This window comes from Cynoglossus semilaevis, chromosome 6, assembly GCF_000523025.1.
Source record: "Cynoglossus semilaevis isolate Cse_v1.0 chromosome 6, Cse_v1.0, whole genome shotgun sequence".
NCBI classification, from domain to species: domain Eukaryota; kingdom Metazoa; phylum Chordata; class Actinopteri; order Pleuronectiformes; family Cynoglossidae; genus Cynoglossus; species Cynoglossus semilaevis.
The window spans coordinates 2,723,990-2,740,976 of record NC_024312.1 but is presented as its reverse complement, the minus strand read 5'-3'; the positions used below and the strand labels follow the sequence as shown (position 1 = coordinate 2,740,976).

The 16,987-nt window shown below is 43.0% G+C and overlaps 4 protein-coding genes across 4 annotated transcripts; all 4 read left to right on the top strand.

Moving 5' to 3' along the window:
- Positions 1-697: 697 nt before the first annotated feature.
- On the top strand, positions 698-7,684 carry slc12a3 (solute carrier family 12 member 3). The gene is made up of 26 exons (XM_008311216.2): positions 698-1,024; positions 1,170-1,307; positions 1,562-1,637; positions 1,714-1,809; positions 2,058-2,197; positions 2,427-2,537; positions 2,812-2,923; positions 3,000-3,130; positions 3,225-3,309; positions 3,414-3,571; positions 3,789-3,896; positions 4,001-4,124; positions 4,341-4,442; positions 4,559-4,714; positions 4,792-4,891; positions 4,989-5,100; positions 5,202-5,339; positions 5,430-5,536; positions 5,673-5,752; positions 5,848-5,916; positions 6,204-6,287; positions 6,372-6,483; positions 6,871-6,957; positions 7,037-7,175; positions 7,255-7,322; positions 7,408-7,684. Exons 1-26 carry the CDS (start codon positions 761-763, stop codon positions 7,547-7,549), a joined length of 3,039 nt encoding a protein of 1,012 aa, XP_008309438.1. The 5' UTR covers positions 698-760; the 3' UTR covers positions 7,550-7,684.
- Positions 7,685-8,658: 974 nt separating this feature from the next.
- herpud1 (homocysteine-inducible, endoplasmic reticulum stress-inducible, ubiquitin-like domain member 1) lies at positions 8,659-11,641 on the top strand. The gene is made up of 8 exons (XM_008311217.3): positions 8,659-8,873; positions 9,371-9,448; positions 9,628-9,705; positions 9,879-10,018; positions 10,114-10,224; positions 10,294-10,638; positions 10,737-10,818; positions 10,913-11,641. The coding sequence occupies exons 1-8, from the start codon at positions 8,721-8,723 to the stop codon at positions 11,087-11,089; spliced, it is 1,164 nt and encodes a 387-aa protein (XP_008309439.1). The 5' UTR covers positions 8,659-8,720; the 3' UTR covers positions 11,090-11,641.
- A 154-nt stretch (positions 11,642-11,795) lies between these two features.
- Positions 11,796-14,375, top strand: fam169b (family with sequence similarity 169 member B). The gene is made up of 7 exons (XM_008311218.2): positions 11,796-11,926; positions 12,476-12,627; positions 12,701-12,803; positions 13,030-13,115; positions 13,208-13,370; positions 13,749-13,931; positions 14,027-14,375. Exons 2-7 carry the CDS (start codon positions 12,502-12,504, stop codon positions 14,188-14,190), a joined length of 825 nt encoding a protein of 274 aa, XP_008309440.1. The 5' UTR covers positions 11,796-11,926; positions 12,476-12,501; the 3' UTR covers positions 14,191-14,375.
- A 133-nt stretch (positions 14,376-14,508) lies between these two features.
- On the top strand, positions 14,509-16,834 carry arpin (actin related protein 2/3 complex inhibitor). The gene is made up of 6 exons (XM_008311220.3): positions 14,509-14,720; positions 15,092-15,167; positions 15,238-15,370; positions 15,546-15,752; positions 16,210-16,367; positions 16,436-16,834. The coding sequence occupies exons 1-6, from the start codon at positions 14,629-14,631 to the stop codon at positions 16,442-16,444; spliced, it is 675 nt and encodes a 224-aa protein (XP_008309442.1). The 5' UTR covers positions 14,509-14,628; the 3' UTR covers positions 16,445-16,834.
- The last annotated feature ends 153 nt before the right edge of the window (positions 16,835-16,987 follow it).

Genomic DNA, 16,987 nt, shown 5'->3' with positions numbered 1-16,987 from the left:
GCTGGAGAAACAGATTAGATTAGATTGAAGTTCACTGATCCCACTCTGGGGAAATGGTTGAAATCCCTGATGCCTTGCTAATGTCAGTTCAGCTGAGACTGGATTTCACTGTTTAACCTTCAGTGACTTTGTTTTTATTTTTAGTAGTTGTTTTTTCTGTGTATTTCAGTTTTTGTCCCAGTTTTTTTCTTTCAGGTGGTTTCATCTGAACCTTCTCAGTGAGTCACAGACTCCAGGTGGTTTTTTTTTCTTCATGCTCCACCGGCTTCAGCTCCACTCACTGACTGTTTCTCTGCTTGTTAACATTGGTGTCGAACAAACGTCTCAGTCCATTAAACCACCGCTCCGAGCAAAGTCGTGGTCACAGTGGAACAAACACAGAACTGAACGAGTAAATGTATTATCACAAAGGTAAAAATAAAAATTAGTTCTGATCTGACCTCCATTAGCTTTAATAAACCTGAGTTTTTGTTCACTTTCTGTCTCCTGAATATTAAACCTAAAAATCTTGGAATCATCCTTTAGTTAAAGTTTAAGTTCAGAAAGTCCGACGTTGGTCAAACAGGAGTCGTAGAAGGTCGTCTTCACTCAGGTGGAACCTCCTGGTTCTGCTCGCTGATCGTCACAGTCCTGGTTTCAGTTATGGTCACGGCCCCGGGCCCTTCCTGTTCGACTCAGGGTTGGGTATAAAGGCCCCTTCACTGACCGTGGGTCAAAACTCCGTCTGCTCTGAGCTGTGGATTCACTTGGTCCAGTCCAGATGGAGGGATCGGTTCTGGCCGATGGTGTCGGACCAGTTCGTCTCCTGCAGGTCCTGAAGTCTTCAGCCTCACAGTTGAACCCTCCTGCGTTCTACCACGGTGATGGGGACGGGAACAGCGTGGCGTCCTGTGGTTCTGAGGTTCTGTCCCGCTACGGTACACTGGATGCACCGCCACACCATGACTTCTACACCAACACAGAGGTGTGGGGGCGCCGTAGACGCTTCAGACCGTCTCTGTACGAGCTGTACACCAACCCTGAGGTACCGATCTCTCTGTTGATAGTTCTGGTTCCACTGGTTCTGCAGTGAACCAGCAGCTAAAATCACACATTTTCTCTATGAGGTTTGGTGTGGGAGAGTTGATGTTCATTCATGCCACAAACAAAGGTTGAATCCTCGTCCGCAGAATAACGGTCAACCTCCAGTGTATGAGGAGACGATGGGGGAGGACAGGGGGGGAGACAACAGTTCTGATGACTGTGACGACGAGCCCAAGGAGGCGCCAACAGAGCCGACGAGGTTCGGCTGGGTCCAGGGTGTCATGGTAAGAACGGAGGTTCTTCCGATAACGCTTGGCTAACATCAGATGTGATTTAGATAACCTTTAGCTAAATGTATTGGTGACTTTCAGCCATGTTCTAGCTACGTTTATGACTAATCTTAACTGAAGTTTTTGGATAATTTTTAGCCTTTAGCCTATAGCTCAATATATATAAGGCCATTTTCTTGGCTAACCATTAGCTGAACGTGAGCCATGTTCTTGAGCTAACATCTGTCATCTCTTCTTTCTCATCACAGATCCGCTGCATGCTGAACATCTGGGGTGTGATTTTGTACCTGAGGCTTCCATGGATCACAGCTCAGGCTGGGATTGGTGGGTCTCACACACACGCTCACACACACACAGACAGACAGGAAGTAATTCTCACTGCTGTGAACTTTGACTCCAGGTCTGACCTGGGTCATCATACTCCTGTCATCCTTCATCACTGGAATCACTGGTCTGTCCACATCTGCCATCGCAACCAACGGGAAAGTCAAAGGAGGTGAAGGAGGAGCAGACACACACACACACACACACACTTACTGTCAGTCAACTCAGAGATCCTCGACGTTGGATCTTTATCTTTGACTAATTTTTAACATGTTTAAATTATTAAGTTACGTTATATTTATGTTATCAGGTTTCTATTATCAGAGGAATAACCGATTCTTAAAGATATTACATAATTATGCTAATATCAGTCGACTGATATTATTGGACATCCCTGATGATTTTTTTTTTTTATCCCAGGCGGGACCTACTTCCTGATCAGTCGGAGTCTGGGTCCAGAACTGGGCGGTTCCATTGGACTGATCTTTGCCTTTGCCAATGCCGTGGCTGTGGCCATGCACACAGTCGGCTTCGCTGAGACGGTCACCGACCTGATGAGTGTGAGTCCAGAACTGCTGTGTTCTCTGTGGGAACAGCTGCTCAGAGCCTCATTGGTCAGAAACTGCTGATGTCATTGGAGGGCCCGGCTGGGAAAAAAAAAAAAATTATTATTAGCTATGTACATGGCTAACCTTAAGCCTTTTTTGGCTAACCTTCAAGTCAGAGATGAGCAGTGAAACATTTGATTGACGACCACTGACCTGATCTTGATTTAAATGTGCCACACAGGAGAGCGGCGCCGTCATGGTGGACCGCACCAACGACATCCGCATCATCGGAGTCATCACTGTCACCTGTCTGCTGGGAATCTCCATGGCAGGAATGGCCTGGGAATCCAAGGTCAGGATGCTGTTGACGTGTTATTCCAGGACCTGTTTGTCAGTCAACAGTGATTTTACAGCAAACGTTTTTATCAACGTGACATTCGGAGGCTCGGATACAAAAATAGGAAAATGGAAGAAAATTGTCCATTGAAATGTCAAATTTCAAAGTTTAATGAGTCAAACACTTAAATCTAAATATGTCAAATTTGTGCATAATTAGAAAAAAACCAAGCTAATTCTCGCCTGCTTCTGGTTATGACTAATTATTTAGTGTTCTCGGTCCCCGTCAGGCCCAGGTTCTCTTCTTCATCGTCATCATGGTGTCATTTGCCAGCTACATCGTAGGAACCATAATTCCAGCATCACCACAGAAACAAGCTAAAGGTTTCTTTAGCTACAAAGGTGAGGACCCACCTACTGTTCTGAAGACCGTTGACGTCCGACAGCTAACACGAATCATTTGTCTCCTGGTCCACAGCTGATATCTTCGCTGCTAATTTTGTTCCGGGCTGGCGAGGCTCCGACGGAAGCTTTTTTGGAATGTTCTCCATTTTCTTCCCATCCGCCACAGGGATTCTGGCAGGAGCCAACATCTCTGGAGATCTGAAGGTACTGGACCTGGTTTTCATGCCACTTCCTGTTCCTGTCCCTTAGGTTTATTACTTCAAGGAATGCTTTTTAAACTTGGTTCTTTTTTTCCCAGAATCCAACAGTGGCCATTCCACGGGGAACGCTCATGGCCATTTTCTGGACCACCTTTTCCTACCTCATCATCTCTGCCACCATAGGTCCTATGCTAACATGCTACCATGCTAACTCCTCTCCATCTTCTCCTCAGTGTAATGCTAAGCTAACTTAGAATTAACCTGTGTTTGTCTGAATTCCCTACCAGGGTCATGTGTGGTACGTGATGCATCTGGTGCGTTGAATGACACCATGTTATCGACCTCTGGTGACGACTGTGTAGGGTTAGCATGTCGCTATGGCTGGGACTTCAGTGAGTGCATCAACAATGGCACCTGCGCCTACGGCCTCATCAACCACTATCAGGTGACTGCAGTCTTAATGTTATAAGAGCAAATTTTTACGTTTTGAAAAAGTGAAAATGAAATAAAAGCGAAGTACAAACTCAGGAAGGGAAAATAATAAAAATGTCTTCCGCAAAAAAAGTTTGATGGATATAAAATAATAATCCAATAATGATAGAACATAAAAAAACACTCAGCAGTGCCTCTTGTGGTGAACATGTGAACTTCGATGTCCTTAGACCATGAGCATGGTGTCGGCCTTCTCTCCACTCATCAGCGCTGGAATCTTTGGAGCGACGCTCTCGTCGGCGTTAGCCTGTCTGGTGTCAGCGCCCAAGGTTTTCCAGGTAAACCTTCACACTTCACCTTTAGCTAACCTAAGTTCCTTTTATATATACTTGTTATTGTCATTTGTTGGTGTTTTTCATTTTATTACTGTTGTTTTTTCCAGTGTCTGTGTAAAGACAAACTCTACCCTCTCATTGGATTCTTCGGCAAAGGCTACGGAAAGAACAACGAGCCGCTGCGAGGATACCTCCTGACCTACGTCATCGCCGCTTGCTTCATCCTCATTGGTGACAAATCTTCACACGAACAACAACGATTATACAAAAATACACATTTATCTTTTATCTTAGATTTATATAGAGAGATAGAGGTTAAATAGTTTTTCTGACAAAGAGAAGAGAAGTTGTGTTGTTAGATAGAGGTGAAATAGTTTTTGTGACAAGAGAAGAGAAGTTGTGTTGTTGATGTCCTGTGGTTCCTTTGGTTCCTGTTGGTTCCTCCAGCTGAGTTGAACACCATTGCTCCGATCATCTCCAACTTCTTCCTCTGCTCCTACTCCCTCATCAACTTCAGCTGCTTCCACGCCTCCATCACCAACTCCCCAGGTGAGGAGTCAAACATGGAGGGGATTAGAACCTCGTCCAAAACTGCTCTGTTGAAAAACACAGTTTTACTGTTGGACAGAGAAGTTCTCCAGAAGATGGCGTTGTTTTATCTGCAGGCTGGCGTCCATCCTTCAGGTTCTACAGTAAGTGGCTGTCACTCCTTGGCGCCCTCTGCTGTGTGGTCATCATGTTCCTGCTCACCTGGTGGGCCGCACTCATCGCCTTTGGAGTGGTCTTCTTCCTCCTGGGCTACACCCTCTACAAAAAACCTGGTTAGAGTCGGACCCAAACCCTCAGTCAGGTACTGCAGAACCTTCCAGACCTTCTTGTAACCTCTGTCTGTACCCAGATGTAAACTGGGGTTCTTCAGTCCAGGCCGGGTCCTACAACATGGCCCTGAACCACTGTGTGAACCTCAACCAAATCCAAGACCACGTCAAGAACTACAGGTCAGTGATTAGGCTAGGATTACAGAGGTGGACTGGACTTGGACCACTCCCCCTGCCCCCCCACCATGGTGTTTTCTTTTTCTTTTTTCTCCTTCAGACCTCAGTGTTTGGTTCTGACTGGTCCTCCTAGCCACCGTCCAGCTTTGGTGGATCTGGTCCACAGTTTCACCAAAGGCCTCAGTCTGATGATGTGTTGCAACGTGGTCTCTGTGAGTACCTTCAGAATCTTCTCAGTACTCCTGGCCCCGGTCCTGGTCCTGGTCCTGTCCCTGGCCCTGGTCTCAGGTCTTCTGAAATGATTGCTTTTCAGGTTGGTTCTTCTTCAGGAGCGACACAGGAAGCCACCAGTGAGGGTCATGTGGTCTGGTTGAACCAGAGGAAGGTCAGGTCCTTCTACAGAGGAGTGGTGGCACCAGAACTACGGTCAGGGGTGAACATGCTGCTCCAGGTGGGAGACAGGTTCTGGTTCCTCTGGTTCTTCTTCTTTTGTTTCATAGTCTGACCTCTGTTTCTGCCATGTCATTTTTCTATCCAACAGGGGACAGGGTTGGGTCGTATCAGGCCGAATGTCCTGATGATGGGTTTTAAAAAGGACTGGCGCCGGGACCCTCCTCAGGCTGCCCACGACTACATTGGAATAATGCAGTGAGTCCAGAGTTCAGATCCTGACATGATCTTCAGTGAATTAACGAAATCTCCTCGCTCACCTAGCATGTTGCTATCATTTAGCTATCAGATTTCTTTGCTGAATTTAGCTGAACTTTTTTATCTCCTCCGTCAGTGACGCGTTTGACCTTCAGTTCGGTGTTTGTCTGCTGAGAATGAAGGAAGGACTGGACACATCTACGCCTCAGTCCCACAGTGAGAAGAGCTTTTCACACATTATCACAGTGAACACAGAAGTGCATGATGGGAAACTCCACTCTATTCCCTGTGTTATTTTTGTTTTGTTTCAGTAAATCCATGCTTTGATGGAGGATCAGAAATCATCACCACCGTCTCTGAAATCATCACATCGAACGTCAGTGAGTCGATGGAGAACAAAGATGAACATTTTTCACCAATAGTTGGATGTGGATATAGGATTTCAATCACAGAAGTCGGAAAATGACATTTGACCAAACTGAAGGGGGCGAAATCACATGACATTTGACCAAACTGAAGGGGGCGGTAGATGAACGACTGTGGTGTGACTAAAATGGAAAACACTTGTTTTCTGTATGAGGGTCCGGGTTAGCGTTTTTTAAACGTCAGTTTCCTGTTTGACAGTGACGTACGGATGTGAAAAAGTTCTGGTCTTCTGTCACTGTAGATCAAGAACTCCAGCCCAAAACGGTGTTTCAGAAGAAACAGGGAAAGAAGACCATCGACATCTACTGGTTGTCAGATGATGGAGGTGAGGCTGACCTCTGTCTGTCCTCCACCCACGTCTTGATCCACCCCTTTTTTGATCTTACTTCTTCTTGATTGCTCTCTCCAGGTCTGACTCTTCTTCTACCCTACTTGCTGACTCGTAGGAAGCGCTGGTCCAGGTGTAAAGTCAGAGTCTTCGTTGGAGGAGACGCCGATAAAAAGGAGGAGCAAAGGGCAGAGTCAGTAAAGTTTTGTTAATTACTCACTTCCTGTTAGAAAGTGTTGCATCATTGCCTTCACCAGGGACCGAACGTTATAGCAGCATGTTAGCAAGGTGTTAGCTTTATTAGCAAAAATGTAGCAACATGTTAACTTTCAGCTATTTCTTGGCTCTTTCCAATCTCTACTGCCCTCTTCAGGAATGTGGGAGAAGGGTTGGTGGACTGAAGCCAATCCCAGCGTTAAACCAACCGTATATGAACAACCTGTGAATTTCCAGATAATCACTTCATCATAGTGTTCTTATTTATGACACACTGATCTGGTCCTCAGCTGTTTGACCATGACCCTGGGATTGGTACCCGTCCAATCACACGCTCGGTCTCACTTTTCATCCTTTCTTTCAGAGTCATGGCGCTGATAAAGAAGTTCCGTCTCGGTTTCAAAGATGTCGAGGTTCTTACTGATATTTACCAGAGCCCTCAGCCGGGAAAGTACGTCTGCTGAAATTAAAAGAACAATGGTTGAGGTCACAGGAGGTCACAGAATGTGTGTGTGTGTGTGTGTCTACAGTGTGCATCAGTTTGAGAACATGCTGAGTCCTTTCAGGTCTGAAACAAAACCCAAACATGATTTGGATTCTGCGTCACAGAGTTCCGAAGAGGAACCATGGACCATCACAGATCAGGATTTAGAGAGGAATTGGGCAAAGGTCCGTTACACACACACACATACACTCACACATACACACTAACAAACCCACACACCTCTGTTTCATTTGTGAATTCCAGAGCCTCCGTCAGATCCGTCTGAACGAGGTTCTGCAGGAGTTCTCCAGAGACGCAGCTCTGATTGTCATGTGAATGTTCCACAGTTTTCTACAGTTTTATTTTATTATTTGTTTAAGGTTCCACTTCTCATCAAAAATCTGTTTTTCCTGACAGAACCATGCCTGTAGCCAGGAGAGGGCGCTGTCCTACAACACTCTTCATGGCCTGGCTGGATTTCCTGTCACGTGACCTGAGAGCTCCAGTCCTGTTGGTCAGAGGAAACCAGGAGAATGTTCTAACCTTTTACTGCCAGTGACTTCCCATCGTCTGATCCATAGAAATATTTCAGTCATTTATCGTCTGTCTGGTCGCCTGTCTGAGATCACAACAAATCATCTGGACTTGTTTCAAAGATGCTGTGATGTTTAATAAATCTGCTGTTTTTAATTCATATCAGTCTCACTGAGTTTTCTCTCACCTTTCAAGTAGGGATGTAAGAATCGTAATAGTTTTTTCTTCCGATAATGAAAACCGAAAACACAATGCCTGAGTTTCACCAAATAATGTGTGACCTAAAAATGGTTTAGGGGATAAACGGTTGTATATTAAAGTGAAAGCCACTAGATGGCAGCATTGCAGCTCATTTTATTAAACACTGATTAATTAAGATAAATAATTAAATAAACATTACTAGGCCTATATCTGTATTAGTTGATATCAGAATCAGAAATGTTAGAAGTGTTAGGACAATAACCGCATATCGGATATTGGCAAAGAGTTGATATCAGAAATACCTACTTTTAAGGAATCAGTTTAAAGTTCCTTTCTACCATACTTTCAAAATAAAAAATGTGTCTTTTAGTACCTTTATGATAATAATAATAATTTATCTTATAATGTGTATAGTAAGTATTATTATTATTATTATTATTATTATCATCATCATATTACTACTGTCTTGACGTTACATGACTGACGCAACACCGCGGATATAAACAAATATCTACTTTCGCTAAACGAGTAGAGAGAAAGTAAAGACACGAGTTCTTACTCTATTTCACGGACACCTGCATTGTCGTAGTTATGACTTTAACGTCAAATACGTTTAAGTAACTGTGACATGGTGTAAAAAAAATGACTAAATAACGATTTTCCATATTTCTTTTATGAACGTGTTTGTTACATTTTGGGTTGGGGATTCAAGACGTAATACAGTAATACAGTGAGACATCATCTCTCTGCAACTAGTTCGGGATTCAAGACGTAATGCGATACAGTGAGACATCATCTCTCTGCAACGATACCAATTTTCATAAATAGCCACTGCGCATGCCCAATAGAAGAAACAAACCAGAGAGAGCCCACGTGTGAGCTCCAACCTTTTTGACCAATCAGAAGCGGCCACAGCTGTGTTTGCCAACAACAGCGTTGATCGGTTTAAAAAGAAGAAGAAGAGGAAGAAGAGGCAGCAGTAGAAGAAGAAAACGATGGAGGCGGAAGATCGTGAACGAAACAGCATCAGTCTGATCGTTAAATCACCGAACCAGGCGCTGGATCAGCATAGACTGGACCAAGTGAACCTGAACTGGACCGTCAGGGACTTAAAGATCCGTCTGTCCCGGGACTTTCCAACCAAACCGGTATTTAAACGGAACTAGCTCAACTTTTTTAGCCGCTAACTTTAGCTCTGTTTTTATATCTAAAATGTTATAATGAATAAAACAAATAACTATTAAAAGTTATATAACTCTATTTAAAATGCTTGCTTTAAATATTATATAATATATTATATTATATTGTTATATTATATAATATATATTAGTTTATAATCGTTGTTATCCTATATACCTAATATTTTAGATGCGACAAAAACAGTTTTAGATCTATAAACTTTTTTTTATTGTTTTAACGACAACTTTTACCCCATAATATTTGCATTTGTTTACATATATTATTCCCCAGGTTAAACTTAAGTCTCGGGTCTTCTGTTGATTTAAATAATTTCTGGTGTGGGTGTGTGTCGCGGTGACAGCTGGTGCGCGACCTTGTGTGTGTGTTTGTGTGTGTGTGTTTCAATACAGAAGTGAAACAGCTGCACAGATAAACATTTTCACATCGGATTTTTTTTCTTCTCCAGGATGTGAAGGAGCAGAGACTGATCTACAGGGGGAGACTGCTGCCTGATCACCTGCTGCTCAGAGACACCATCACACAGGTTTGTCGGCACAACGCCACGACCTCATCTGATGAGAGTCAGGATAAAAATCACAATAGATCCTAAGAATCCTGAGATTGAAGAAAAGGCATCAAACGCCCCCTGCTGTTGGAGTGTGTGTTTCATTCTTTTTAGTTTTGTGCCATTTTAAATGATGATATTTATCTTTCCTTTCTCAGGGCGACTTTGTTCCCACAATTCATCTGGTCTGCCCCTTCAGGAATGTGACATGTGAACCACAGGGAACTAGAACTGAGGTGAGAAGAACTGGATTAAAAAAACGGAAACGTATTTATTTTAGATTTTATAAATATTAAAATAAATGAAGTGATCATGAACTTCAGTCTGAGCTGAAGAGTCAAAGTAACTGGAACTGTATGTTGGCAAAGGAGACATTATCAACAGAATCTGTTCTTCCCATATCACACAGTCGGAAGATCCACAAAGGAACACGTCAGGGTCTGCCGAGGCTGAGCTGAGACTGAGGAGGAACGCCACCTCCTCCTCCTCCTCTCCCTCTTCCTCCACCTCTTCTTCACACTGGGGCAGTGCAGCTAACGAAGCTGAAAGGTAGAGCTGTCAAACCTCAGTCCCAGCCTCGTCTCAACGTTCTCTGTGTTTAAGACTGAACTTTTTAACTTTTAAGATCATGTGATTCTCTGCAGGTCCACAGGCCCACAACTGGCTCCGCCCTCTTTTCCAATCTACTCCCTGTACAGCGCTGAGCAGCAGTGGTGGCTGCAGCATGTCTACGCTCAACAGTACTTCCTGCATTAGTGAGTGTCTTTTTTATGTCACTTCCTGTTCAGTCAGAACACCGACTCATCACAAATCTCCACCGACAGTCAGGCAGCCATGGCCGCAGCGAACATCGCCTCGGCCCCCGAGCAGCCTCCTGTCCCCGTGCCCGCCGTTGTACCAGTGGCTGCCCCAGTAGCCAATCAGAACCACGTCCCCAACATGCAGAATGCAGTACAGGACGGGGCCCTGGTGGTGAGGGGAGGCGAACAGAACCTCCGTATGAATGCCCAGGGCGGACCCATGATGGAGGAGGAGGACGGAGAGGGACGTGATTGGCTGGACTGGTTTTACTCTGGCACCAGATTCGCTGTTCTGCTCGCTATCATTTACTTCAACTCCAACCTGACCCGCTTTCTGTTGGTGATGAGCACGCTGCTGATTATGTACCTGTGAGTACTGTGTTTAAATGAACATGTGTGTGTGAACAGTTGAAACACATGACTCCACGTTCTACACAGACTAACCACAGTCACTTCCTGTCTTACAGACACACGGTGGGATGGTTTCCCTTCAGAAGACCTGGTCCGCAGAGACCTGATCCTCTGCAACAGAATCTCATCAGGGCCCCAGTAAGACTCCCCCGCTCTCCCCTCCCCCCCCCCACCCCCGCAACCCTTTCCCACTTCAGTTTTTTAGTGTATTTACATCTATTGTTTTTCCCAGGAGGAAAACCAGATGCAGGGGACGGAGCCTCCTCCACCTCCTGCTGCAGAAGACGAACCAATGAGAGCAGTTCTAGTTCCTCCACACCAGACTTCAGCGATGTGGACTGCCTGGGTTTTCTTCAAAACCTTCTTCTCTTCACTCATTCCTGAGGCTCCTCAGGGTTTGGTCAACTGAGCAGCTCAGACCTGGACCTGATCCTGCACCTGGACCTGAACCTGGGCCATACATGAAAGAGTTTATATCTGTTGAGGACAGAAATCACACTCCAAACCATGGACTCGACATCACACAAGGGTGTTTCAGTTGTACAGTACCAGGACTAAACAGTAGATGGCGGTAGCTAAGGAAGCCTAAGCAGAAAGCTGGATCAAAAACAGACTTAAAAAAACTTGTAATTTGTAATTTTTTAAAAAATGTAAATTTCAAGATGACTAAATTATTTTTGATTTTTTTTTTTTACTCTCTAACAGGTCAACAAAATGTTTTACTCTGAATGTATAATATGTGATGAAATGATAGTTGGATTTAAAATAATAAAAAGTAAACTACCATGAAGCACTTTACAACTTCTGTATCTAATGTGAGTTACTTTTTTACATCCCATTTTAACATAGAAATTTGATTTATATAAAATTAACAACAAAAGTTTTTGTTGTTTCAATAAATATTTTTAATATTTTATTTCATTTGGGTGCAAAATAAACATAATAAATGCAATAAAACATTGATTACGTGCCCGTTTTTTCCCCCAATTGTATTTCATTGCTGGATTTACATGAATAAACTTTGTTTATTTGTAATTTTGTGAATGTAAACGCTCATTTTCATTGCATTTTAGGTCGTTTCCGGTGGCAGAAAGAAAGCTTTTGTTTTGAAGCCCATCTCGTCCATTTCCTGCTGTGAACTTTTCTCACGCTCAGGAACCTGACAGTGAAGAAACACGTACAGTGGCGTAGAATGGAAGCTTAGTGACAAGTGAAAACTGCACATTTATGACGTAAAACCGTGAAGTAAGTTTAATCACAGCGACAGGAGCTGTAACATTTTCGTCTGCCGTTTGTCTTTAATTACGTTGGGAATTTAGCGTTAAGTTTTTCGGGATGAAAACATTAAGACATGCAAACAGTACGAAATAACGACGCCCTCTTTGAGTGACGTAATGTCAGTCAAACAGGTGTCACCATAAAAGTCAGAAAACAAATTCATATTTACATTAGTTAAATAAATCACCGTCAATGTTTAAACCTAGGAATAAAAAAAGAAGTTATTTAGTGTGAGCGTGTGGTGGTTCGATCGTTCAGCTCTTCTGTATCCGTCAAACCATATCTGGACAACTGAGAACTTCCGGTTTGGAACACACAAAAAAAAAACAGACGTTTTCAAATATAGAATAATTAATGTGTTAGCCTTTATTTCTCACTGAACCTTGGTTACAGACAAAACCAAAAGCAAACATTTAAATAAGAAGCTAATCATTTGTATGTCATTGTACCAAAAGGCAAGAAGACATCATGTTTCCCGTTGACCTCTTGACCCTAAACGATGTGGTCATGTCATCGCCATTTGTTCTCCTTTGTGAAGACATCATGTTTCCCGTTGACCTCTTGACCCTAAACGATGTGGTCATGTCATCGCCATCTCAGAGCTACATGGAACATACGCAGTCCACCTCCAGCGGAACATTGTGGTTTCATTTATCGCAGACGTTGAAGGTGGAAGTGGAAATTTCTTACATTTTGAAGTTTGTCTGTGTTGTATGTGTTTTTTAACTTTTATTTTTTACAGATAAAAATAGACGAAGACAACATTCGCAGGGTTCCGCTGTTTGACGATGAAGAACCAGACTCTTCAGTGCTGACGCTTCAACACCCTGAGGATCCTGAACGAGGTTTAAAGACACAGGACTTTGTTCTAACCTGTGTACTGGTACACAGTCAGTGTGTACTGGTACACAGTCAGTGTGTACTGGTACACAGTCAGTGTGTACTGGTACACAGTCAGTGTGTACTGGTACACAGTCAGCGGTGATTGTGCTGTGACACTGGGACAGGCCCAACATTACAGACCTTCACTACAAAACAACTGTTGACAGTGTCATGTCTTTGACTCTCCAGTGGCTGCGCTGTTTCTTTGTGGGAAGTGGTGGAGCGTGGAGAGCGTTTTACAAACCTCCTGTGATGCAAGATCTGGCTTAGTGTTGGTACGTCACTGATTTGTTGCGAGGGTACGACAGAAAGTTATTGACAGGTATAAGTTTGTTTTCACCTGTACCAGTGAGTGTGTTTTCTGCAGGTGCAGTCGATGGTGGAGAGGGTGATCATGTTCCTGCTTAGTCGTGTGGTGGACAGGCCTCACCAGCAGCAGGCGCTGTTCTCTCTTCACCCCCGCACCGAAACAAGCAAACTTCTGTGGCGAGACGGACAGGCGGTCGGTTTTTACACCATCAAACTCAAAGGTTTGGCGAAGGCAATGGAAGAAAACCCTGAACCTAGCAGTTAGCTGGCTAACAGTTGTATTTCTTTACTGTGTTTCAGTGAAGTGTGTTGACATACAAAAATTAGTACGAATAGCTAAAACTAGCTCAATCTGGACTAAAATTACTTATATTTAAAAAATAATCTGTGATTCAAAGCCGAAGAAAGAGCAGTTATTGATTCACTGCTGCCTCCTGTGGTCATTGTGTGTCACTGAAGTGAAGGTAGAACCACAGATTTATTTCTGGAGGCAGAAGTGAACCCCCGCAGCTCCTGTGTCAGTGGGACCTGATAGCATTGGTTTTCTCTGTGGGGGGTTTAGTCACTGAAACTCTCTCAAATTGTCCCTGGTGAAACAGGAAGTCTGTGCGATGGCTGGAGCGGCCGCTGCTTTCTGCTTCCTGTTCTGGACACAGTAATGGTGAGACGGGGCTACAGGAGGCGGGGCTTTGGACTTGAGATTCTGCAGGACTTTTGCACCTGGTTCTCCTCAGAGCAGTTCCTGGGCCTCAGTTCTCCGTTATCATATAGCATGGCCGCAGGTGATACTGTCTCTGATTGGCTGTGAAATGGCGGTTAGTCAGTACTGCATTGAATACTCACAGGTACTTCTGTGTTTTTATCTTTCTTTTTTCAGTGTGTAGAAAGTTCCTTCAGCATCACGTAGAACATCGGGAGCGTCTGTATGAAGTCCAGGCTCCGGGCGACTGGAATCAGCGACGTAACATATGGTTGAACCTCCAGCTGAGAAGCTACGAACCGAGTAGTGAGGAGACACAAGAACGGGAACATGTTTATTAAAGACTTTTTTTCATCATTACAGCGAACAAATGCTTTATTATTATTATTATTATTGTCATTTCATATTTAAATGGAATGTTTTGTTGAAAAATAAAAGGGTTAAAAGGAGGCAGCGTTAATATATGTTAATATATATTATATATACTGCATTATTGTTGTGTTACGGTTGTTGTTTATATGACAAGTCAACTAGTATTCTGAGTCAAAACTCATTTAGAGAAAATTCACTAATTTATACAGAACTGTTATAATATTTTATAATAATAATTTATTTTTTAGTAGGTAAAAGTTGTCCGACCGCCGACGGCGCACCCGAATGCAGCACCGAGCGTTCCTTGACAGTGACGAAACAGGAAGTCGGGAAAAGGGAAAACCAAACCAGGAAGTGGAAAGAAAGCAGAAAAGTTACTAAAGGTTCTATGTAAATAAAGTGAAATTATGAGCCGCATTTACCACGACACGTCTCTACAGAACAAACCGGTCCACAACGAAAACTTTGACAACGCGTGGTCTCCTGCCAAACACCAGAGGTAGGTTTGTTAAGACGTAAATAATTTCCACCGAGACAACGTTCCAAAATAACACAGATAACACACATAATGTTCAGCTGCGTCTGTATACGACTGTAGAATTATTCATCAATCTGCGTTTTAAAGCAATTGGTTGTAAAGACGTGCAGTATTTGGAGTCATTTAATGCACGCAGCGACACGCCGCGGTGAGTTCGAAAAGTACATAGGCGTACATGAATGTACATGAACTGACTCAACATACTGTACGTCTCTATAACAACGTGTTTTATATTTATATATATAGAAATATACTGTATATGTGTGTGTGTGTGTGTATTAATTAATTTATTTAAACCATCGTTTTAATTTACTAGTGGTTCAATTTCACAGTGGGCCGGGACTCCTGCTGGAAGGAAAAGTCCTGGACTTTTCCAGACACCAGATCACCGACATCAATCATCAGAAGGTATCACCACAAAATCAATCCTGTCCCCCTCAGTGTTTGTCTCTGAACCTGGATGTCTGGTTCTGAACAGGTCCGGTTCTATGTGCTCTATGTCCAACCCTCACGTATCCACAGGAGAAAGTTTGACTCCAGCGGTAATGAGGTGGAACCAAACTTTAGCGACAGCAGGAAGGTGAACACTGGCTTCCTGATGTCTTCCTACAGTAAGTCACAGTCCAACGTACTCACATCTAACATTATAGCCATGTGTTAGCGTTTCTGTCCAACGTCTACCTGGCCTTAGCCACTTTTGGATATTTTGGCTTACTTTTAGTCATCAGATATTTTGGTGTGTTGATTCTTCAGTCTTTAAAAAGTTCTTGTCACTGGTCCTTCCAGAGGTTGAAGCTAAAGGTGAGTCTGACCGTCTGACCCATGAGGAGCTATCGGCCATAGTCAACAAGGACGAGCTAGTGAAAATAACCGACAGGCACCGACCCATGAATTCCTGGGCCTTCTGGTACCCAGAGACGGAGATGGAAAAGACTGAGCTGGAGATGGGACAGGAAGTCCGACTGAGAACCAGAGGGAACGGTCCCTTTATATGTGAGGATCTGGACTAAAATCATTCTTTTCTCTTTGGATTTGGAATTGGATAGTCTGAGAAAATGTCATATGTTTAAACTAAATGTTAGCAAATCTCTGCCTAACTTAGATTCACTTTGAAATTTTATGTGTGAAATAGAGACTTTTTGAGGCTAATTTATAAGGTGAAGCCAAAGTGAACCCTCGGAAAGCTCATCTTCTGCTTTAGCTAATATTTCGCTATTTCCCATATTGCTACATTGGCTAATTTTAAAGCTATTCTAGCTTTAGTTTCTCAATAGATAATGCATTGGCTAATTTTAAAGCTACTCTAGCTTTAGTTTCTCAATAGATAATGTTTAGATACTAAAACTAACTCTTGGCTACTAAAGCTAACCATTAGCTACTAAAGCTAACTCTTGGCTGTTTTAACTGGCTGCTAAATCATTGACGCTCCTTGATATGGTTTTGTTTCCAGTCTCCGTAGCTAAACTAGACCATGGCTCAGTTAGTAGGTGTAACTTTGCTGGAGATGAAAAGGCTGGAGGATCGTGGACGGACAAGATCATGGCCAGGAAGGAGGAGACAGCAGGAGGAGGAGGAGCAGGAGGTGAAGGAGCAGAGGAGGATGAATGGGTGAGTTCACCTTTAATTAGTCCAGTCAGTAAATATTATTATTTATTTTATTTTCTCCTTCTCCTCAGGAGGACTGAGTCCACTTCACCTTCCCCTGGATCTCCACCTGGTCTTCAGCTATCTTGACCTTTGCCCATCGACCCTGACCTTGAGGTGACAGTTGAGTTTGAGAGACTGCAGCTCAGATACTTGGACCAAATCTCATAGAGAAAATCAGTGATTTTAAGACAGAGAAAAACATCTCACACAGAAAATGGTAACGTTCTCAAACACTGCCGTTAATATCCAGATCAGGATCTGTTTTCTTATTTGTTTTTGTCAAAGTTCTAATGCTTTAAATAAAATTCTGTTTTTTTTAAATAATCTGTTTAAACCTGAAATGTTCAGAACAAAATAAACAGTTTGCCAACAATTACTATTACGTAATCTTGCTTTTTTATAAAAAACTAGTCAAAAGTCTGGAATAAACTAAAATTATCTCAAAGTGACTAAGTAATCAGTAAAGAATTGATGAAACGTACAAATTTGTATTTAATCAAAATAAAGATTTGTCATAAAACACTTATTAGAGATGTCCAATATTGTCGGCCTTACTCCTTTAATATAAAAAAGCAACAACT